The sequence below is a fragment of the Dermacentor silvarum genome, chromosome 4, assembly GCF_013339745.2.
Source record: "Dermacentor silvarum isolate Dsil-2018 chromosome 4, BIME_Dsil_1.4, whole genome shotgun sequence".
NCBI classification, from domain to species: Eukaryota; Metazoa; Arthropoda; class Arachnida; order Ixodida; family Ixodidae; genus Dermacentor; species Dermacentor silvarum.
The window spans coordinates 133,858,225-133,883,223 of record NC_051157.2 but is presented as its reverse complement, the minus strand read 5'-3'; the positions used below and the strand labels follow the sequence as shown (position 1 = coordinate 133,883,223).

General features: G+C 42.5%; 1 protein-coding gene across 1 annotated transcript in view; it reads right to left on the bottom strand.

Moving 5' to 3' along the window:
* Positions 1-24,999, bottom strand: part of LOC119448911 (MAM and LDL-receptor class A domain-containing protein 1-like) — a 109,665-nt gene that overhangs the window by 28,579 nt on the left and 56,087 nt on the right. The window contains exons 3-9 of the mRNA XM_049666558.1: positions 16,705-16,828; positions 15,487-15,627; positions 12,776-13,059; positions 7,926-8,034; positions 6,964-7,086; positions 3,241-3,377; positions 1,652-1,756 (exon numbers count right to left, since the gene is read on the bottom strand). Coding sequence (XP_049522515.1) covers positions 1,652-1,756; positions 3,241-3,377; positions 6,964-7,086; positions 7,926-8,034; positions 12,776-13,059; positions 15,487-15,627; positions 16,705-16,828 — 1,023 coding nt within the window. The remainder of the gene's footprint in view (positions 1-1,651; positions 1,757-3,240; positions 3,378-6,963; positions 7,087-7,925; positions 8,035-12,775; positions 13,060-15,486; positions 15,628-16,704; positions 16,829-24,999) is intronic.

Genomic DNA, 24,999 nt, shown 5'->3' with positions numbered 1-24,999 from the left:
AATTCAACCGAGTTATTGTCGCGGGCTACTTACGGAAACTATGTTGGCAGCGATCTAGGATAATGAAATCAGCGAGGTATGTGGAGGATTGTTTGGAGACATTATGCTCTAGTAATTTCGCACATGTACTAATTAATGAAATAGGTCCATAGTTATTACCAGCCAATTTATTACCACTTTTGTCAATCGGAACAATTTTCCCACACTTCCAAGCAGATGGAAGCATCCAGTAGAAATTTAGGTATTTAGCGGTCCACTCTGCATATCTATACAAAAACTCATTAGGAATGTTATCGGGTCCTCGACTCTTTTTGCTAGCGATGTTCAATATGAGATTTAATACACCCTGTTCATTTATTTCAATGTCATTCATATGGCGTTGATGGGTAATTTCATCAAAATTAGGTAAGGAGCAATAATCTTTAGTATAAACGATAAAAAAAGTAACCGTTAAGAGACTGAGCTCTATCTAAAGTATTATCCTAACAGTCAGTGACAGGCGAGGGGTTGACATAGCTCCAGAATTTACTAGGAGCATTTTTAAAGATTGATAACAAGGTAGTGTTGAAGAAGTCAGATTTTGACATTTTAAAAGGTGCTTCAATTCATGGCTCAAATTCTTGATAACATTAATGGAATGTGGGCTACCACACTCTGCAAGCACCTGACGCCTTCGCTTTAATCTTCTTTTTGCATGAATAATGTCTCTGGTTATCCATGTATTTCTTTTTCTAGTGTTCTTAAGACGGTAACAAGTTCTTAAGTAAGTAACAAGTATTGTGAAAAAAAGAATTCAACCGGAAGAAATGACCGTTAGGGAGCTCCCTTCCATACACTTGGGTAGGGTGCCGCGATAACAAGCCCAACTGCTATCGCTGCTAACTAGGCACCTCACACTCGGTCCAGCAGTGGGCCGTATTCACAGAAGACGTTTAATGTAGTGACCCTACTACATGGTCACAGAGTAGGAACAGGACATGCACATGCAGCGCAGTGTTCATGTCCGACTGTAGTGTGTGTGGGGGATGTTCTTCCTGTGCGTCCATATAACTAATCCAACGGCATTGCAGGCTTTCATACCAGCAAGCCAATTTTCAATTTTGTTATCATTTCATTACGGCGTGGCGTTCTTTCCCGTGCGACACAATGCTTGAGCGATGGGCGCACGGCTAATGCACACAGCCCTACGCTATACAAAAGCAACACTGCCTGGTGGTGTCATTTAATTAGGGTTACGAAGATGGGTTGGCGACGTGGAGTCATGAATTTCGGCAGTGGCAACATAACCTCACTAAATGTAGTGGATTTGTTTGCGACTAAAATGCTTAGGGAGCGCTGTGCTGCAACAGATTTCTCGGAAACTAACGAAGATCTAATACAGCTGCATTACCATCATATCACCGCGAAATCTTTGCGACAGGGTGTAAATAGAACATGGTTGCTCTTTGGAATTACGGTTATCCAAGCGATTGTTAAAAATACCTTCACGAGGTGTAGCTCACTGCCCTTAGTATGCTTGTCGGGGGGACTTTGTTAACTCAAAAAAACAAAAGTGGTCGAAAGGCTCCACAAAGGGTCACAAAACTTACGCTGAAGCAACGCATACAATGGTCGTCCCCCGTTCAGAAGCTCTGCTCTTTGTGCTACTAACCTGAAAGGTCTTCTTCTGCACGATCGGCACTCGCGCAAGCATCCATTCCAAGGTGGGAGGCCTTTTCCAAATTACTTGACTCTTGTTGCTGACCAGCAGCTCAGCCTACGTGGAAGAAACGTCCCGTTACAAGTGGCTGTTCCGGATTAGTCAAAAAAATCACAGCATATCCACGGGGTGAATGATGATGAGTGGGCGAAGCTCCGGAGGGAATCATCGGATCTCCCGCTTAAGGGGACGCTAGCACAAACGCGTTAGAAACGTGCAGTACTCTCTAGTAAGGGGGAGCGGCGCAGCGTCTTACGCAGCCATTTACACATGCCGGAACGTGCACCGCGTTTGCCGACGCCATCACATGACTGCTGAGAGGTATACCCCCCGTATTCATAAACGCTCCTCGACTTGAACTTGACTTGCCACCGCTTTGGGCAGCGCGTTCGAAACGCGTTGAAGGTAAGGCGGAGAGGCCACAGCGTCTTACACCAGCTTCTTACACGGGCCGTAACGCGCTAGCACAAACGCGTTAGAAACGCGCTAGAAACGCGGCCTTTCGTTAATGTTGGGTATTTATTGCCATCGTGGTGCGTGTGTCCATGTCCGCTTCGTGGCGTAGTGGGCTAACGCCGCGCGCTCGGAAGCTGGGGGTCCCTAGTTCGATTCCGCGCTACGGACACAACTTCGGAATTTTTTTTCTCATTTTTCTCAGACTGGTTACACACTACTGGTTACACACTTCTACTACGACGACGGGGACGGAACGGGTGCCGCTATAAGGAGCTTCGCCCCTAAAAAGCAATCCTTTAATAAAATAATCTTATTTATATCGAACCCGTTACAATTTTAACCACCTGGAGAAGTCAGTGCCGAAATATATAGAAGCAAAATATTCTTATTCATAAGGTTACAATAAGAATTATAATAGCCATATAAGGAAGGGTCGTTCAGTCAACGAAACTATCGCAGTTCTAGCCAGACAGTGCTTGCAGAAAGGCAAACCCCGAGAAAAAACTTTTGCAGACAAACATTGGAACAAAGGCTTACATTTTTGGTGACGTGTGAATGATATCAGAGCTGCCGTAGGAGCCACTAATTGCGAAAGCAAAGTTAGTTCATCGACAGGGGGGCGGGGATAAAGGCAAATTTGATGCCTGCCTTGAGAACACAGCTTTTGTGGGATACATATAGACTTTATTAACAATGACTTACCTTAAGACACAGCACCCAAGCAGTAGCCAACTTGGAATAACAGACTGACAAGCACCACAAGGTATCTACGATGTAAATATTTTTGACAAACTTCGGTTGTTACTGACTTGGCCTGTTTCAGCAAATTGTTCGAAGCCAGTCGTCTTGCACTGCCAAAGGGGGTGGCACTATACGATTACAATTTACTGATTTATTGTTGCTGCGTGTGCATTTCCCGCAATCTTGTGGTGCCCCCTTCTTCAATGTCCTGAAATTTTTTTCCCAGCCAGAATTTCTGTTTTATGTAAAACATCACGCAACATAAGTAAAATGGTAGAAGGAGCCTAAATTCGTACATTGTATCACAATCATTCGGGAGAATGGTATGCATGTCTTATACTGACCTGTAGTTCGGCGCCCGCTGGTCCGGTCCGTGTGTACCAAAACTCGAGACACTGGGGCTCCGTTTGACCTGGCCACTCTGGACTGGTCACGGTAGTGATTTTTTTGCCTGAGAGCTCAGCGGCCTTTAGAACGTAGACTGTGATAAAAATGAACAGAGATAGAGTAAATAAAATTAAATTTGGATCTTTACTTTTACTTTTACGCTCGTTATGAGGCACACTGCATATTGCGTTATCGTTTTGACTGCCTGTGGCTCTTCAATTTCCCACAGTGCTTAAAGCTTAAAAACCAATCACGACCCTCATTTGTATCTCCAGTCCTGCTTTCAGCACAGTGAGATTAAAAAACTCGCAACTGTACATTTCTTCGAAGGGTATTAGATACCTGTCTCTTTCGTGTGCTACCACGAAACCCGCGCCTAAGTTTTTTTTTATTACATGTCAGCACAATCCCCCGCCAATGTTTACCAGTCCAGCATTTAGGTGATGTATGATGGGGATGGTGATGATGCGGTCGTATGAACCAGAGCCTACAAGCACCAGTCAAGCACCAATGGCGCCGACTTATCGTCACTTTACCACTCCTCAGTGCAGTTGTTGGCTGCTGGCTTTCCGTCCATGCCACTTCATTGTTTCACTCTTTCAAGAATGGAAAATCGGTGCCATAACAAAAAGGGCAGTTACTTGCTCTTTGAGGTACGAGCCGGTTTTCTAAGGACAAACTCATACCGGAACAAATATTCCGAACTAGATGAGGCATGTGTACGCTGCAGCAAAAATCCGGAGACCACTCAGAAAAACTCATGGAATCAGAAGGGATTCATCCTTCATGATGTGCTGCGTACGCGCGTGCGTCTGTTCAGTGCCGTGGAACGTTTACAGAAGGAACGCCGTTCCCTCTGCCGAACCGTTGGTAAGATGCAGGTTCCAGAGTCGCTTGGGTTTAAAGGGGACAGAGGCGTCAACCGGTCAGCGGTCGAGAAGCAAAAGACGTTTGGATTATTGGTGGGAAAAAGAGCAGGGGAGAGATTGATACGACCGGATCTCTTACAGTCATAGCTATAGCGGTAAAAGGTAGATTTTGGAGGAAAAAAAAAAAGATTCACGAGACGTACACAAAAATCCTAGAGAAAAGAAGGTGTACAGTATACCTGAATTAATCAAGCATTCTAGGGGACTATTTGTCACTGCCCCGTTTCAAAGGGGATGCTACTAAATCATCATCATCATGTTTTGTTAATTTTGGGTATCTCCGGCTCTTCAATCCGTGTCAATCTCCTTCAGAATCTCCTTCGGGGATTCATCGCTGAATGACCTTTGTGACGTGTAAAAGCGGTATAATACGAGATTAATGGTGAGGTGGCTTAACTGCCACTTTCATCCACAACTGCTATGTATACTGGCACATGACACTTGGTTTATTGACTGAAAGCCAATTGTTCCGTTGGCTTAGGCAGTAGGGAAGGGGGAAGAAGGTGCCAAGTACAAGTCCTCTGTGGGGGAATAGCGGACGTTATCATCATCATTATCAGTCTGTAGTTATGTCCATGCAGGACGAGGGATCTGCATGTGATCTCCATTTACCCCGGTCTTGCGCTTGAAAATTACCCGGACTTACGCCTTGAAAATTACCCGGACAATTACCCCGAAATTGCGCCTGAAAATTTCCTAACATCATCACCCCACCTAGTTTTTCTGCCGTCCTCGACTGCGCTTCCGTTCTCTTGGTATCCATTCTGTAACTCTAATGATCCACCGGTAACCATCCTACGCATTACATGGCCTGCCCATCTCCATTTTTTCCCCTTAATGTCAACTAGAATATCGGCTATCCCCGTTTTTTTTCTCTGATCCACACCACTTTCTTCCTGTCTCTTAACGTTACGCCTAACATTTTTCGTTCCATCGCTCTTTGTGCGGTCCTTAACTTGTTCTCGAGCTTCTTTGTTAACCTCCAAGTTTCTACCCCACATGTTTGCACCGGTAGAATGCAATGATTGTACACTTTTCTTTTCAACGACAGTGGTAAGCTCCCAGTCAGGATTTGGAAATGCCTACCGTATGCACTCCAACCCAATTTTATTCTTCTCTAAGTTTTCTTCTCATGATAAGGGTCCCCTGTGAGTAATTCACCTAAATAAACGTACTCCTTTGCAGACCCTAAAGGCTCACTGGCAATCTTGAATTCTTGTTCTCATCCCAGGCTATTGAACATTATCTTTAATCTTCAAACCCACTCTTACACTTTCTCGGTTAAGCTCCATCATCATTTGCTGTAATTCGTCCCCATTGTTGCTGAATAGGACAATGTCATCTGCAAACCGAAGGTTGCTGAGATATTCACCGTTGATCCTAACTCTTAAGCCTTCCCAGTCTAAGAGCTCGAATACTTCTAAGCATGCAGTGAATAGCATTGGAGAGATTGGGGCGTTATATAAACTACAAACTCCCATGGACACAGCTCGAAAACAAAGTGGTTGAATTTGAGCGACATCATGGGGTATGTCCAAATTTATGACTCGATGATCTATTTCAATGATCAGGTGTATACCATTGTCGCGCCCCATCGGGGCGTCTGTAGTAGGTTGCTTATTCTTGTGGATTATTCCGAAATGTGGACAAGGCGAAGACGCAGGTGAAATGTTACTCGGAGCTCGTTTGAGGCCTACTGTTTCGCAACAGGCATCTAATCTAATGTAACTGAGGGACGAGGACCTTGTGGAAGAAGCTGATAAATAAAAGTTATATATTGCCGCGCTCAGGTCCTTTTTTATGACTCAATGATCTATTTTTTTAGGGCACAGAGTGGTAATATCCTAGGAAACTGAGTCGGAAAAAAAAACATCGCGATCAGTGCGCCTTTTTGAATAGTTCGCATTAGTAGGCTGAGAAAAAAATACTGATATAATATAATATATATAGAGAGAAAGAATGAACTTTTTATAGTTCAAGATAGGGCGAAAGCTATAGGAATCATAATTAATACTCATTATTCTTTTAATATAACGTTTAACCTATAACACTCAAGTGTGACGCTCAAGAAGCACCTTCTAAAATGTTATGTTGAACAGACTACAAGGCATACGATGAAAGTTTTTGCACAGGGGCAGGCGTTCTATGGGACATGAGAGCTAAAAAATTCGCATAATCATAATTTGTATGGCCCTAATTATTGGCCAGAAAACAGGTATACGCCTACATCTTCGGCAATGTGAACGCGATGGTTCGCGGCGCCGCTTGCAGTTCAGCGCTTATTCTCAGCGCTCCTCTCACAAAGGCACCCATTCGCTGTCTGAGACATCAGTTAATGAAGTGTTGTCACGCCGTGGTCATCGTGATGTCCCTGCTGGCATGATGCTGTCATCATTGTCGTCTGACTGTCAACATGTCGCGGTGATCTCTGGGTCGTGGTTGCCATGTCACCGTCGTCGCTGTCACACCGTCTTCTAGGTGTCGTCGTCATGCTGCCTTTGTCATAGCGCAGTCATCGGTATTGTCGTTGTCATGCTGTTATCGTGGTCGTACCATTATCTAATTTGCGCAAGAAATTACGTAAGGATTCCACACATGTTTAGGTATCATTTTCCTTTTTTTTGCGCGCGCACAACCGGGAAATGATAGCAAAGTGGCTAACTTCAGTTCTTCTGTCGCTCCAATTACTGACATATAGATTTCAATCATAAAGTCCGGAAGTACAAGATAAACCATAACAATCTTGCGTACCAGAATTGACAGGTCCAGAACGTATATGGTGATGGAGATCGTCAAGTTCAGATGGCCTTTCATCGCGTTTCCAACCATCGGTAGATATCCAGCCACACTGGTCAAACTCGAAATCGCAGTACCCTGAGTCAAAGTGAGGAAAATATTAGTAAACTTGAAAGCCTTGCAAACTAGACCACAATCCATTACCGCTATAAAAGAGAACGTTCATCACCGTAAAGCACTTCTTTGTGGTTTACACGCCGTTATCTCATTTCTCCCAATCGCCCTTCGGATATCTAAAATAAGCGTTAGTTAATTAGTTAAAACAGATATGTGCTTAAACTCTGTTGGACATGGTTTTCCACAGTGACTCGCATTTCTGTTATCTTTAAGTGCCCAAATATAGTTGTTTTTGTGTTTTTGTAGTCACATTATGTGTTATTGTTTGGGTGTGCTAAAGCACTTTTTAACATCCTTGATAATTCATCCTCCCCTTTTTATTGTATGTTTTAAAATTGCCTGTAAATGAAATGCAATAAGTGGAAGAATGTTTCTTGCAGCCTCCCCACTTCGACTGCAGTCATCCCTAACCTAATTTTTAAAAATTATTCGCAAAATAGTGTGTGTTTCCTGCTTCTGGAAAAGCTACACTGCGGTATACCGGAACGTAAATATGGGGAAACCCTTAAAAAATTGCGCCCGCAATTTTTGACACAGCTCTTCGTTTGCATGGCAAAGTTGGATTTCAGTTTCATGATGATAAACGCACAGGAAGTCAATGGCCCGCTGATCATCAGGAATACATTGCAATCCTCTCAATCCGTAATTCTCACCTGATTTCACGCTACCATATTTGAATGTGACCCTAACGAGGGGCGGTACAGTCTTTATTTATTTTAATGCAGAGTGACTTGTCTTTCATTCGGATAGCATAGGAAGTAAAAAAGAAAAGTAAAGATTTAAATACAGATAAGGCTTACCCTTTGCGTCCGTAAACACGTCACATGCACCTGGCGTGTAATCGAGTGGCCCTAAAGCGATTACAGCTGCATTTGCCGTGTTATGGGCGAGTGTTGAAAAGAAAGCAAACTGCATCAGAAAAGAAAAGAAACAAAGAATGGTTCGTCATTGTGTTACCAAGGCGTTCAAAGCATTGCCGACTATCTGTAAAATAATTGTACAACAAAACCACCCTCCTTGCACCCCTGAAGCTTGCCATACGATACTCTCATTTGAGAATTACGTGTCGTTTCGCACATATCTTTGCCAATACCGTCATCCGACGGGAACATGTTGAGGATAACTAGTTATGGATACGTTTGCAACTTTCACCTCTTACTATCATCTTATTTTCCTCATCTTATTTTTTAAGCACGGGTTTTTTGGCTACCCATTCATGTTTGATGTGGCTTCTGTCCACGGCTGGGTCAGGTGGCATCTCGGCGGAGATATTTGTGATTATGTATAGCAAGTTTCTATTTGCACCAAATGCAAGTACCAGAAAATCGCGTTATATATTCCCTGCCTGCTCATCGAAGAAACAGTGTCAGTAAGCGCACTTGTGTCCCGCGTAGTAAATGAAGTAGCGTAACCTGCACTGGAGGTGCAATGCTAAAGAGACGGCGGAGCTGATGGGCACCTAGCTAGTCCTGGATTTTGGGCTAGACTAAGTACTACCAAGTCATCCCCAGAATTTTCCGGAATTTATTATTGATTTATTATCGATTACCTATTGATTGGCTATCGCAAGGTATTGACCACGTATTTGGCCTAGGCTAAGCACTACCAAGTCATCACCAGCATTCTCCGGAATTTATTTATTATTGATCGATTATCGATTAGCTATTCATTGGCTATCAATTGGCTATCGATGGCTTACTAAGCTTGAGTAGTCCCAACCCTGCTTTGATTATTAGCCAGAGTCAGTTTTGCTAGTTCACATGGTTATCTACCAATGCGTTTGGACCTTTTCTGCACAACCGCCAGGGTCGGCCCATATTTTCTGTTCGCGATTGACACATTAAGCCCGGCTTAAACAGCTCGGCTGTTAAAAATAAATTTCTACATCAAGCCTGAATATCTTGTGTCGTCTCACAAGAATCTCTAAACACACCAACCTGTTAGTGAAACAGTGCATTATATTCAGTGGATTCCTGTATTTACTTCATTATCAATCAATCAATCAGTTTGTTCATGTATCAATGTGCATCGAGGGGTGAGAGGAGGAGGTGGAAAAACTTCATTTTGGTCACATGTAGAGTAATTTGAATTACTAGGTTCCTTCTGGTGGCCGTAAGCCCTTGACTTTCAGCGACCTCCAAAGCCTAGTTGCCGATGAGGCAGCTTGAGGAGATCTCACACCCCTAACGTTTAACAGCAACTTTTGACAAGTGAGCAAGTATTAGCAAAAAATAATGCATGCACAAGCATTTCACTCAAATAGTACAGGTATATTAGTAATATGAAGCAGAACAAAAAAATTAACTTCCATGCTCGCTTATACAACGCTGTAGTAAAGTGCAAGGTTGTGAGTCATGTTCAACTGTATACAATGACTATATAATAAACAAAAATGACACAAGGGAATGAACTATAAAAAACACGCTTAAATTACAGTGCGGTTAGATATTCTAACACGACCATAATAGTAATTTATCAGTTTTGTAATGGTACGTTTGAGCATCTGCTCTCCGTAATTAGTACGGTGTGGTGGCGCATTCCAACACTTCCAATGTTATGTATTGTATATGTGAATCTGTAATGTAAATCTTGCAAGGAAAGTTAGATCAGAACAGCGACGCCGTTTTATCTTAAAGTTTTACTGAGGCAATAATCCTAAACGCTTTCCATAGAGATTAAACCATACTTCGAGGAGCCGCTGCGGTGTACGATGAAACCCTAGATGTAATTCTAATAATCTAGTTTTGACTACGTGCGAGCCTTCCTATATTAGTTGACGTTGTAGTTCCTCATACGAGAAAGTATTGTACGCGTATGTTAGAAACAAAAAGTGAGTTATATAATAACGTCCTACTTTTCATGGGCAGTATATCTCTATTGCGATATAATAAACCTGTTGCTCGTGACAGCCTTGTTACAGTATAATTGGTATGCATATCCTAAGGCTATGTTCAGTAGATATCACACCTAACGATTTCAAGTAACTGACTATATCTATTGTACTGTCACTTTAAAAAGTAGAAATCTGCAGGCAGTTGCTTGCCCTTTTATCTAAATGCAGGGTGTTTTAGGGAACACTTTAAAAAATGTTTTAAGGCGGCCTGTGGCCGACAGCACAATTCTAGTTCATGAGCTGTCTACTCAAGAGGTGGATATTACTTGGACAAAAAATTGGAATGCATAATTGACTAATTAACACAATCTCAATAATTAAGTTTCTAACTAATTACCTTATGCCCGTATTGCAACTTGCAAATTCTAGCCGTGGAGCTCGCAAGGCGGATTCACTTAGAACGAATGCTCTGGATGACACCAGTTTCGAGATATTAATTCCTGAACTTTGCGAAGAAATGCACTGGCTTTCCGGTTACTTTCGTGCGTCAATGCATAAAAGAACGTCTTGTTAAACTTTTATGCTTCAGTACATGAACCACGTTTTCTTAAGAAAGTAACTGGAACGCCAGTGCATTTCTCCGCAAAGTTCGGGAATCAATATCTCGACACTGGTGTCATCATGAGAATTCATTCCATGTGGGTCCGCCTTGCCAACTCCACGGTTGTAATTTGCAAATAGCAATATGGGCCACAAACTAATTAGTGAAAAAATTATTTAGTGAATGCTTGTTAATTAGTCGATTATACATTTCATTTTTTGCAAGTAATGTCTACTTCTTAGAGCAGACCAGCTCATGAACTAGAATTTTGCTATCTGCTACCGGCAACCTTTAAACATTTTTGAAAGTGTTCGCTGACACACCCGGTATAAATGCCGTAGTTTTTTTCTCACATCTATAGTTAGTCCATTACTTGAGGCCCAGAGCGCTGTAGTTTTTAAAGAACTTTACGTCATTTGAATTTCATTGTCCTTGATTTAGGCCTTTGGTCTCTGGGTGGGTGCCCATTCCTGGCCAATCCTCCAGAACGAGTGTGCGCCTATGTTACACAATACGTGGGAAATCCTTAACTATAGCTAGATATATGTCGTGTAGTGTGCATACACCTGTCAATCTCATTCTTCCTTCGACAATAGGGGTGCGCGAATATCAGTTTTTGAAACCAAATCGAATAAGCACCGAATAGTGCCCGAAGAGAATCTAATCAAGTACAAATCAAATAGTGCTTGATGTGGTAAGAATAAAATATAAAATATTTTTCGAATAGTTCGCGACTAATGCGCAGCCTTCTCACCAATAATGTAGAAACAATATCGACATCCTAATATTTCCAACAGTTGAAAGTTTGTGGATTACGCTGTGAAAACTAAAGCATGCTTTATTAGAAGTCCCAAAAAAGCATTAGGAAGAACTGAGCAGTTTGTTCACAAACACAGGGCTATTCGGAGCATACGTAATCACGCATCATAAGATAAACTTTGGAAAGAGAACCTTGTTGGCCATTTAATGCCTCTGTAAAGCTTTGCGACCAAATAAGAAATTAGGGCCTTCTGTGGTCATTACAGTGTGAGAAAATGTGCTTTTTTTAGTTGTAATGCTCGCGTTTTATGGCGGCACTGTTGTATTAAGTGTGATGTGAACAAACTCATTCACATTCATAGCGGAGGACAAACGTGCTGCATCTGTATATAGTACTAAACAGTACCCTCTGCTGAATGGCATGTCTAAACATTTTAATGATAACGATAGCAAAGAATGTCTGGCTGCCTGAGAGATGCCTTGTGCTGCATTACGTTATTGCCCACAGTAGCTGTCGCGAAACTTGTCGCAGTTTTGCTTCAATGTTAGGTTTAATTGTGAGCAGTCGACCATGGGGATCTATACGAAAACCATTCGAAAAATACTAGTTCATTCATAGACTGAATCAAAAACTGACTAATTCTTTCTAGAACCGAATCAAATAGGAGAATATTCGATTCGTTACCAATAAATTTAGAATATTTGCACACCCATATTTTACAAGCATCTTACATCGTCATCGCTGTGTAGTCTCACTGCCTAAATGCGCCTGATTAGGTGTTTGGGGTTTTGCATAGTTTGAGAGCAGCGCAGTGCATAAACATAAAAAGCTACGTCAGATTACAGCTGTGACTGTTGTCATAGATATAGCTAAGCATTGCATGCAATTGCACACAGCAAGAGATGAAAGTAAACACAATTGCACGGATGAATGTTATTCCAAAAAAAGAACTTAAGGAAAGCTGAGTATTTTTGGAAGCTCCTCGCATGGTGTGTTTGGCGATCGTGATGATTTTTTATGTTCTTTTCGCCCTCATACTTTATTCATGCTCTTGCACTGTCTGAACTATTACCGCTTAGATTTTTCTTGCTACAAATGGTGTTTTTTTTTTGCTGTATCTGCTCTAGACCAGTTTAAACTATTGTATTTTCAAGATAAACCTCAGTTGCAACTTAGCGCTCGTGCTCATCCCTGGTACTTATCGTCCTGTCATTACCACTTCATGACTACACTCTTGTAATGTAAAGGGAGGATAAAATAGGGAAAGTAAAAAGTAAAAGAAACAAGAAGCAATAAAAACAGAGCTTACATGATACGGCAAAGGTTGCTACTTGCACATTTACTCAAGCGGCTGAAAAGCAGTGCCTTCCACATTCGCAAAAGCTGAAACGTGCCGTGATGGAAGTAGGTTTTAAAGGAACAACGACAACAGCGTCGTGGTCCCTGTGTCACATGCCTGGTTGATCTTTGCGTCGAGAAGCACAGTAAGACGCGCGTTGTACCACCGGTCTGCCATCGTGCGGTCCGAGTGCCTGAACAACACCCTGAACTGTGTCAAGGCTTCGTCGGATTCCTCTGCTTTTCTCTGGTACAGTTCCAGCTGAGTGTCGCGGCCAGCGAACACGTGGTACCAGAAGGAGAAGCAGCCTGCTTCTTGTTGAGGCCCCACGATGGACGACCTGAGGTCCACGTTGTTATTGTTGGTGAGCAGGATCGATCCATTTACGTAGATCATGCCACCTGCGCAGTATACACGTGCAATATGTCAAACCAAATTCTAAATCTCACGTTTTCATTTACACCATGTGTCGCTTTTGCATGATAAACACCACTAATCAATTAATCCTTCAATCAATCCATTAATCAATGAATTATTGAATCAATATTCAAGCTTTTGTGCATAGAGGTGCGTAGAAGTGTAAAGCCTTTATATATATATATATATATATATATATATGGCCAGATCATCTCAGTGCTGCCGACTTTCAGTTTTGCTTCGAATTTCACATATGTCTTTCAGTCCAAAATGCTTATGTGGTGGAATGAACACGGCATCTACGCTGTGTCTCAGCTCATGTGCGCGACTGCCTGTAGAAAAACGATAACCGCCGCCTAATCTTGAAAGGATGGCCTTTGCGAAGGCGTTGCGATGAACACATTGTGCTGCGTCATCGCTGGCCACCGAAAGAGACATGTAGTACCGAGGCGCAAAGTTTTTAACAATCAACCAATTGTAAGGAGACTGCCAAGATATTGACCCAGCCAGAACCACAGGTAACGTGCTTCTTCCAGCAGTGCTGTGATTCACATCTTGCAGGAGAGTTAACTGGTCAGCGGTCAACATAAGCAAGGCAGAATCATGCTCAGTATAAGCTACAACGCGAAAGGCGTGGCAAAGTACTCTCGCATTGTAGCTAATAGAGAGCGCGATAGTACGCTAAGAATAACAATGAAAAAAAAGCAGAGAAGCCATGAATGTGTGATCGTTATAGGAATAGGTAATTTGAGGGGATACAGCATATAGGCATAGGGCTAGAATACAACATGGTAGGGCATAAATAGCTGGCAAAGGCTAGGTGACTATTTGTCATGAAGCCGATTTAAAGTGAATGACATTAGAAACCATCATTACCATCATTTCAATACTACATTGTCCTCATGGCAAAACACTCCAGGCAAGCGCAATGTGGCGTGAAACATATTTATTTGTTACGTTAAAAAGGGCATTCTGTATTCCCTGGTGTACCACAGCATCATTTAGCTGGTGTTACGCTAAAGCTAGCGAATAATCATCTCGCAGATCCATCACATGCGAGCACAAGGGAGGATAAGCACTGGTGTCCTAAAAGAAACTGAGTAAGTGAAACAAAGAAAAATGTGCGGATCCGATAAATTGTGGGATTCAAGAATTTAGGAACCAGTTTGAGGTATCTAGCCATGCGGCATCATTTCTGGTTGTATTTATTAATTTTTATTGGTTTGTTTAATTATTTATTTGTTCATTCATTCATGCATTGGTTTATCGCTTTATATATTTATGTATCTACTCATTTTGCATTTGCCCTGAGCGCATTATTGCAGAGGGGCTCTTTACAGGAATACACTGAAATCACGCACGAAGGCAGAAACATGAAACGTCAGGACCAATAAGTTAAAAGAAATTGAGGAAAGCGTAGAAGTGAAAGAATAAACAAAGAGGTAGGGAAAATTCAAAAACTTGGCAAGACTACTAACACAGACAGATGCGCAACAGACGAATACACAACATAATATAAACAAGAAACGAAATAATGCAAGTGAAGTAAAAGCTGAGTAACAACAAAAATTACCTTCTGAGATCACATAACTTGATTGTGCTTATTAAATTGTTTACTTCCAATAAACCTATTAGTTGCGAGTTCAGCGCTTGTCCCGTTACTTCTTTCGTTATTGCCAGTGTTTGCTTAGCGCGTTACTTAATATTAAGCTCCACCGACTCGCCCAATTGTCAGTTTTGTTACCAGTACGATGCATTGCGTACCCACTGCGTAAGGTCATCAGTGAAGTTATTTCCATCTGACATGAAGGAAGTTCTGCAAAGCGTTACCAGATGGAGCAACATGTTTGGCAAGTGACATTATGTGACACGAGCTTGTGTGTCACACAAGCCAAGCACAGACTACGGCTACGGTGACAACAGTTTGACGGCAGTGACGATGGCGTGACGAGTGTTTTGTTGCGCTCAGGTAGGAAACGTTACAGCCTGTTTCGTTACCCGATCCCAAAGGTGGTGTATTGTGTAAACTGTGCCAACCCCAAACGCTGTACAATGCCTCAAAGCGCTAGTCATCATCCGGAAGGAGGGAGGAACGTAATCTCCCAAGAAAGAAGTATATTAAACTTGTTATGCGGCTACAGAATGCAGAAGCTAACTGTCCCAAAGTGCTGGCTCTCATGAAAACTTATATTATTCATCCGTGTAGCGCATCTGTCTGTGTTATAACTTGTTGAATCATCGGACTACTGCGAATTTGACACACCGCATTTTCTTCTCTTTTTTTCGAGAAAGTCTCGAGCAAAAATATGAAGGCACCTACTGCTGGCCGCAAAGTGCCCAGAAAGTTGCTATGAATCCTTCGCATTAAAATAAAAAGACGAAAACGTCATTCTCTCCTGAAATTTACTAACCTTCGCCATTCTTGGGCATCAGGACAGGACCTAGTGTTGAGCCCTCAGGTGGCCCGAATGCCCATTTTGTTGCCCCGTTCTGAACCTTGGAGAACCACCGGCAGAGGTCCCCTCCGTTGAAGTCACAGCTCAGAAGAGATGCTTCCCAGAGAAAGAAAAGAAAAAAAAACACATCCAAAGCGTCGTGAGGAAGATGGTTGGACACATCCAAAATTCGGTGGAAAGGTGCATCGTTAATTTTTAAAATACTACGATTTGAGGAGTGTAATTTCCTATTATAGCAATCAACGTACCTTCGTTTGTTTCAAGGCGTTTCTATGAAGCCAATAAAGGCGATACCATTCAGAACCCCCCTTTAGCATTTACATAACGCGCATGGTTGGAGGCATAACACCAAGAAGCGCACAGATGTTAATAACTGCGTGACAAAGTAATTCATGTGATAGGTGTCTTCGATAGCTGCTCTTGATACAAATTTGGCTTTCGTGATGTAAGCCGTTTTGTACGCTGTCACGCTTCAGGGCATAAAACGGTTCATTTTTAACCTAGCGACCAAGGTTTGCAACGCTTGTAGCAGTCATTTTTTACCGAGTATGGCGAAAACTGGTTCAAAGAGCAACATTGCTAACGCGTTCTACCTGTTTTGATCACGTGTTTGCCATGAGCTCTCTCATTCAGTGGCTTTGACATCAGCTGCCCCTTCACGATAACCATGCCGGGGCCGCATCGACAGGTCGCCATCAGAGTCACCCTTGTCAGAATTAACTCTTTACTTCTCCTCCAATAAAGATAGGCAAGCGTACAGCGACCATCTTTCATTCCAGTTCTGAAGAAGCTGGCAACAAATACAGCTTCGAGATGATAGTGTCCATGTCAAAACGATGCAGCCTACTTTGCTCAACAGGGTGGTCGCCATGCAGTCGCCTTCGGAAAAGGAAACAGGGTCACCTTTCTTATGTACTTAATGTAAGCGTTAGACTGTTTTTCGAATGTTCGCACACACCAGGTGTTCAAACACACCTACACCACATGTTTTTCTTAGCTTTTCCTGGCAGACGCGAGGTGGCGGGATGTCACAGAGACGAATCGCAGAGATGCAGTATTGCTTGAGATACTTAACAGTCAACGTGAACTGTCTTCCATGTTGACCGGAATTGAATTGCACCTCATGATTCGCTTGCAAAAAAAGCCTTACCGCAAAAAAAAAATTAATCTTACCAACGGGTTCTTGACCGGCGCCTTTGGGCAGCGTTTTGCACCGGTCGTTCTCAATGACGGAGATGTCGTCAAGCGCGATGTAACCTGCCTTTGATGCTGGTCCAACGGTTCCCCGGAAAACGAGCTTGTGTGGGACAGAAAAAGACAACGGTGTGAATTAAATTTATAGCTAGTTTAATATCTGCATGTGCCCTAGGATTTGAAAAAAAATTATGTTGTCACGGTCTTGTTTTCAAATGAAGACAAGCTTTTTGCCTAATTGTTGGCGCTATCTCAGTTTGGAGTACGTCGCAATGATGTTTGTATTAGCATAACTTACGACCTGAGCAATCACAAATGCAAATTATTGATGTGACGTTTCTCGCGAACTGCCTGTGCGTGGTAAACAAGACTTTCCCAGAGTCTTCGTTAAAGCGTCCCTGTTGCACGTGTATTTCAAGGAACAACTTACAACATGATTTCAACCTGAGTTTCACTAAAAATATTCTCCTCTGCATATTGAGGAAGCTAAATATATAAAATTCAAATAACCCTCATGGTAATGTGCAATTATCAGTTGATTTGCTTATTAATTAATATCCTGCCAATGTCGGCAACATATGCATTGCCGTCCTCTAGACGGCGTTATATTTTTGCCTCATTTAAAAATAAATGTATGCCATTAGGGTTACAGAATGGATACCAAGAGAAGGGAAGCGCAGTCGAGGTCGGCAGAAAACCAGATGGGATGATGAAGTTAGGAAATTTGCAGGCGCAAGTTGGAATACGCTAGCGCAAGACAGGGGTAATTGGAGATCGCAGGGAGAGGCCTTCGTCCTGCCGTGGACATAAAATATAGGCTGACGATGATGATGATGATGTATGCCATTCGATCCGTGTGGTGGTGCGCTTGTGTTAGCTCACCTGTGATTTTGTCATAATGGAGGACGCGTCCATCTACGCTCGCGAAATGTTGCTCGTTGCGGTGTTCACTATGCACTATGTACCAACGTTCTTAGACATACTTCAGTCTCGCAGCTCCCTATTCGCGCCCCCTGGCAGACCTGGCCGCAGCGGCTGTCACTGGAACTACCGGCGCGGCAGTCGCGTCTTTCGTCCCGCGCCGCGCGTCGTCTGCCCCTGCTGCGATGCGTCGTTTGCCCCAACTGGCCTGTACCGCTTGTCCGTCAGTATAAATGCGAGGAGGTTGTATAAATGTAATTGAGATACACATTCTGACTTTTGCGACAAAGCTGCTGCGCTTGAGTAACCGGGACTTCACTGCATCTATGTATCTGTGTCGGTGTGTCTTGCGGTGGCGTCTCTCTTGACGCACGGTGCTTCGTCTACTATGATTGGTACGATGCGTCGTTTGCCCTATAACTAACCTATACCGCTTTCTCGTTAGTGAATTTGGTTTAGGTGCCCGCTCAAGTTCTTATGCCAAGGGTAATGCGAAAAAGGAAATCGCCCTGTACCGACCATGAAATACACGTGTAGCTGGGGCCTCGAGGCAGAAGCTGTACGACGCAAATGAGCGGTCTATAGTGCCACCATTCTACTTTCCAACCAAATTTTTCTAGTTAGAAGCACCACAATTCCCTACTCGGTGTTTTTTTTTTCTGGAAGCGGATTTTCAACATCTCTAATAAAGACGAGCACCTGTATATAAGCAGCGGTATTAGGAACGTATCGCACGCAGCTCGTGATTCTATAAGGTGCACCAAATGCTACTCCTCTGCTAGTAAACTAACCGCTTCTGATTATATTCGTTACAAACGAAGCTCCTTATATCTGGAAACTGAATGTGCTCGGTGAATTTCTTCGCGCGCCATCTGTTCCGCATCTAATCGACTTAATTTGGGCATGCCTTTTACATGTCACTCCCGCACATAAAAAGATGTACAGGGTCGACCACATCTAAGGTAAATCCCTCATTAGTATTCAAGACATCATAGAAGCTGATGTTCAGTACATGATTCGAAAAATCATTATTGTGTTTATCGACACCGTGATTACACATCGTATAATGAACATTTCACTCGTGAAGCAGAATAAACGCTGTAGTTTTACCGACTTGAATACTGATGAGGTTTTCACCTTAGATGGGGTCGACCCTGTACGTTCAATGTGATCGGCAGGATTTCGAACAACCGATTCGTAAACTGAACATTCATAGGTTTATTTTATTTTCTATAAACAACATTTGCAACGAACATGTGACGTCATTTAATTACTTGAACAACCTTTTTTTTTCAAAGTAATCTTGCCTTTTTTTCTGTTGGGTCACGTGCAATTGCTCTGTAAACGGTTGTCTTATCGCTCTTTTTCTTTTCTTTCAAGTGCACGCGCATGATCATGCAAAACTTGATTAGTCACATGCCAAAGATTGCAAATCATCACATCCAAGTGCAGGTATACTCAAAGATGGTTTCTCCAGAATAAATCACTGGAAACAGAATTCACACAAGTGTGGGATAAATTAATGATGAATTCTGTAAGCGTTCAATAAGGGTGAATATCTGAGGATGGTTTTGGACGATATCATATCTCTACGAAGAGGCTTGTGGGGGTCGAGAATCGCGTACATTTGAAGCCACGGGCATTTTTCTTCATCACATTGCCCACACATGTTTCTGTAGTCGTTTGAGGGTTGTGCTCGGAGGCTTTCTCGAACAAAGTTGCTTCTGCAGCAGAGATAACGTTCAAAATTTTTGTAAGTACTGTGCACTACAGTGTTTGTGGTGCAGATGTGATCTCATATGTCGCTGTTTTACTTTGGCTTGATTTTATACATACCCTGCCGTGCTTAATTTTCAAGCCATCTGCTACTGTAAGGATGATTTGAATTAGGTTTTTGAAGGTAGCATAGCCGCTCGAAATAGCATTTTGTGGATTCTGTTGTAGCATGAAGCAAATTAGGTGCGATACCCTTCACGGACAACAGTTTTCATAACTCAAAAGATGCCCCCGTTGCCTACGGTAAAACGATCCACATCCTGCGTGACGTCGTCGTGCTCAATAAGTTCAAGCTTTCTGAGTACAGTAGGCAAAGTCAAGATCGCGAGCTTGTTGAACGCCGTCAGTAGCGCGTATTTCGATGGGAAGCACAACAATATTCCAAGCCCAATTGGTTTAATCTGGAGCGCATCACTGCAAGCTTCCGCCCAAGTGCCTGTCGACTTTCGAGCTCTTTATAATTATCTTGGTGATCTTCGCTTTTGCATCATATTCCTTGGTTTCAAGATGTGTTCGCGAAGACCGCGAATAATTGATCGTGGAATCGCGCTGTAAACCAGCGTCCATATTTCCCGTAGCAATCAATATATATTTGTTCTCAAGCATGGAAATATAGATCGTCGTCCTCAACGTGACGTTCACAGACGTCGGACTTATCTGTGAGGCATCCTTTTTTTGGTGTAGCCTATGCCACGGCGGCTCAATGTATTCTGGCTTGCGACGGATTAAACAAAGAAGGGACCAACGGCGCTGCCATACGCTTTATGTGCTCTTGTCATTGTGACTAATGCCAGGTGAAGGCAGTTCGGATGGTAAACCTGTTACACGACTGAATATCGGTAATTCTTTCAATGATTGTCAAATGGTTTAATTCAGTCAGATGGTGACACTGTACGACACATTAGGGACAGAAGGCAGTTAGCTAGGAGTCCTGATGGGTTTCCATACCGGTCATTCTACTGGGCCGCTTGCGGTCGTGTTCAGCCTCGAAGAACATCATCATCATCATCAGCCTATATTAATGTCCACTCCAGGACGAAGGCCTCTCCCTGCGATCTCCAATTACTCCTGTCTAGCGCTGATTCCAATTTTCACCTGCAAATTTCCTAACTTCATCACTCCACCTACCTTTCTGCCGTCCTCGACTGCGCTTCCCTTCTCTTGGTGTCCATTCTGTAGCTCTAATTGTCCACCGGTGATCCATCCTATGCATTACATGGCCCTGCCTAGCTCTATTTTCTCTCTTAATGCCAATTACAATATCTGCTATTCCCATTTGCTCTCTGATGCACACCGATCTCTTCCTGTCTCATAACGTTAGGCCTAACATTTTTTGTTAGTTTGCTCTTTGTGCGGTCCTTAACTTGTTCTCGAGCTTCTTTCTTAACCTCCACGTTTCAGCCCCATATGTTCCAATGATTCCAACGACAGTGGTAAGCTCCCAGTCAGGATTTGGCATTGCCTGCCGTATGCACTCCAACCCAATTTTATTCTGTAAATTTGTTTCTCATGATCAGGGTCCTAGACTTACGGGACTCTAGAGGCCGACTGGCGATCCTGAATTTTTGTTCCCTTGCCAGGCTATTGAACATAATGTCAGTCTTCTGCATAATAATATTCAACCCCACTCTTACACTTTCTCGGTTAAGGTCCTCAATCATTTGTTGTCATTCGTTCCCGTTGTGGCTGAATAGGATAGTGTCATCTGCAAACCGTAGGTTGCTGAGATATTCGCCGTCGATCTTCACTCCTAAGCTTTCCCAGTCTAAGAGCTTGAATACTTCTAAACACGCAGTGAATAGCATTGAAGAGTTTGTGTCTCCTTGCCTGACTCCTTTCATGGTAGGTAACTTTCTACTTTTCTTGTGGTGAGCCAAGATTGCTGTGGAATCTTTATACATATTTGCAAAGGTATTCACGTATGCCTCCAGTACTTCTCGGATGCGCAACACCTCTTTGACTGCTGGTATCTCTACTGGATCGAATACCTTTTCATAATCTATAAAAGCCATATAGCGAGGTTTATTGTACTCTGCAGATTTATCGATAACATGATTGATGACATGGGTGTGATCCGTTGTTGAATAAGCCTTCCTGAAGCCAGCCTGTTCTCTTGGTTGATTGAAATCAAGTGGTATACCCTGATTCTATTGAAAATTAACTTGGTCGAATATTTTGTAGAGTACTGAAAGCAAGCTAATGGGTCTATTATTTTGTAATTCTTTAACGTCTCCCTTCTTATGGACTAGTATAATGTTGGCATTCTTTCAGTTCTCTGATACACTTGAAGTCATCAGGAATTGCGTATAAAGCGCCGCAAGTTTTTCAGCGATACCTCCTCCATCTGTTATTAAATTCGAGTGTTACTCCATATTCTCCAGCAGCTTGTCCCCTAGGTCTTGTCAAACAAGGCCCTTCTAACTTCATCGCTAGTTATTAAGGAGCCTCTGTATCCTTTCCATCACTACTTCGAATGAAAGTAGCTTGGCTGCTCTGGGCACTCTACAGGTCAGTCTATAATTCTTCCGCTGCTTTTATTATGTAATCGCAATTGCTGATGATATTACCCTGCTTACCCTTTTATTACCTGATATTACCCTTAATACCAGCAGGATGATATCGTCGAAGAACATATCTCTCCACAGATACGCGGGGCACGCTCTTCTTGCGATAGCAAATTCGTGTTTGCACTGGTTCGCAAAGTCTTTTGCTTGTAGCTATTTCTTTGTCATGCATACCTCCACAACGTCTAATGACGCAACATGTCATTCGCGATACCAATTTATGCCTATCGTTTTCAATGATTGTTTGTTATGTTTCTTACTACGCAATCAATAAAAATAGAAAAAAGCTGTAAAAAACGCCGAAAGTGAGCTGCAAAATCTTAATTTTCGTTTTGATTTTTGCTGTGAGCCACCACAGTAAAGGTACCTGGGACTACAACCCGCATATCTGCACTTGAAAAACTAGACAATCGTACCCTCAGAGAGGAAAAAGCTTTAGGACACTGGTCTAGACGGGCTTTGGCACTCAAGGCCTTAAGGGCTCTGCTGAAGTTCTTAAGGGCTTTTGAATTGTGCGACCGGCTTTGAACGTTATGGCGCGTAGGGTCGCCTTATTGCGCGAATTTTCTTACTTCATTTTTTTTATTTGTTTCTTCTATCACCTTTTATTCCCTTTACCCCTTTCCCCAGTACAGGGTAGCCAGCCGGTATTTACACTGGCTAACCTCCTTGTCTGTCTTTTCATTTATCTCTCTCTCTGTCTGCGTAACGTGGTCCCAGGTACCTATGAACACTCCCGCGATAGAGAGTACTTAATAGTCAAAGCGACGTATATATATCAGCTGTGCCATAGACTCAAATAGCGTAACAACACAAGAAAACACGATTTTGCTAAGAAGTGTGAATATAAAGAGGCAAACATTGTTGTAAAGAATGTAAAAGTAACACATGCCAAATAACACCACAAGAATTGCTAAGTGTACATACATAACAGTCAATACATTTTCACATTGGTTTGTACAACGAGGCTGTGTTTACACCTTGGGCTAGATGAAATATAAAGGGTAACTTCTTGAGAAACACAGCGATGAGATATTGAGTCACCTGTGCGTCAGACTGCGTTCTGTTACGATAAACGGAATCGTGTGTGTTCTAAAGTTGCAAAAAATCATGTTTTACAAACTAGTTGTTAAAAGCTACTGGTGAGATGAATTTAATAGGCTATAGCAAGGTAATGTAAGTTTGATTTCAACACAACGGTCAAGTGATATGACATTAGTTCCAATAAAATAAGACAAAGTGTGGCCATTTTATTGTAGCGCATAAATACTTCGAATTCAATGCGTCTGTGGCTTCTGTAATATACCTTGTATCTTTCCGACTTTTTATAGACTATACAGAATTTTTTTTGTTAGCCTATTGCAGATAGCGTAATTTGAGCCCTTCAGGTGGATTACTCAAAGCAGCCGACAAATACTAGCACGTGAAATTGAAGTGAATAATTGCCTTATTACCAACATTTTCTACTGAACTTCATAAATTAACTGTTCCTATGTGTTGAAGCCCCCCCCCCCCCCCCCCCCCCGCTCTGAATAAGGCCTCTGGAGCTGTTGGTATACGATAAATAGTATTTTGGACGAGCGCAACACCTCAGCGGCAATAATGCCATTTTCAAAGTGATTTTAACAGACTCCTCACGTCCGCTTAGTTCTAATAGACGACGGCAGAGCCAGAGTTTGAAAGGCGAGGTTACTTCTCTCTTGTCTTTTTTCCTACGTATATGTTAGCACTTTTTCAGTGATTCGAAGACCGCGGTATCTTGCTGTTCTACATAATATATAGCAGCCGTGTTGTCAGCGCTCAAAAACCGCTACTTGAAGATCCCATGCTTTTTTTGCGCCTTTTAGCGGACTTTTAACGCTGTCGTCTTCCGCTTATAGCTCGGACGTGAGACACGCCTGCAAAAGAAGGCCGCTGCTCGACTTTGTCTATGGTAAAGAACATTGCTTCGCCGCATAGCTGATTTTTAAACAAGGCAAAATGAAGCATATGTCCTCGTTTCTAACTGTACCATTTCTAGCAATGACAAATGCATTCATACAGCATAGGGAAGAGTTAAACGGAGGTTTTCACACTTGAGACATAAAACAAATTGACTGAAAAAGCTTTAGAAAGGTTTTGGATGAAGTGAAGTTTGAAAGTGAGCCACAATAAACAAAAATAAGGTCACTTTAGGTAAGAATAATAGGGCACTTAAGGGGTTAACTACTTTACGGCACATATTGTAATTTACGAGAATGTAACGGGCAAGTTCTCAAGGTCCACACTTGGAACGAATTATAAGCATCGCATACGTTTTTAGATATGCACCATGAAACATGCGGTAAAGATGCTTTGTCGTTCCACTGGCTTTTTTACTAAACCACCGTTTTATGCATTGACGCACAAAAATAACCGGCACGCTCATGTATGCCGTCGCGTACTCTTGTAATAAATATCTCAAAACTGGTGTTATCCTGAAAATTCGTTCCATGTGGACACGCCTTGCTAACTCGCCGCCTGCAATTCGTAAATTTCAATATGTAGGGTAAAGTAATTAATAAGAAAGTTTATTAGCGATAAATTTTTTGTCATTTATGCATTTCGATTTTGCGTGCAAGTCCACTGCGCCTCCAATTCAATGACCATAATTATGCCGTCTGCCACAGGCGATTACTAAAAATTCTGTATGGTCTTAAAAAAGAACAACTGTGAAGGTTACGATATGACGCGAAATCTTGGAATCGACATGCATCTTACACCGGCTGCATGCTAGATGCTGCCGCTGTACCCCCCGCCGCAGGAAGGATATAGACTTCACCGAGGCTAGCAGCATTCGCATTTTTCTAGCGCAAATCATTAACGTGCACTTGAAACTGTGATTGATTAGCAAGAGTACGGACTTAACGAGCTTCATTTGTTGATTTATTTAAAAAAAATTGACATTGCTCGTGTGGCGCTCACAACCGGGCAAATTGACATGCCGTAAGTAGCCTGCTGAAAACTTGTCTGCCTTACCCTGCTCCCTCGTGGT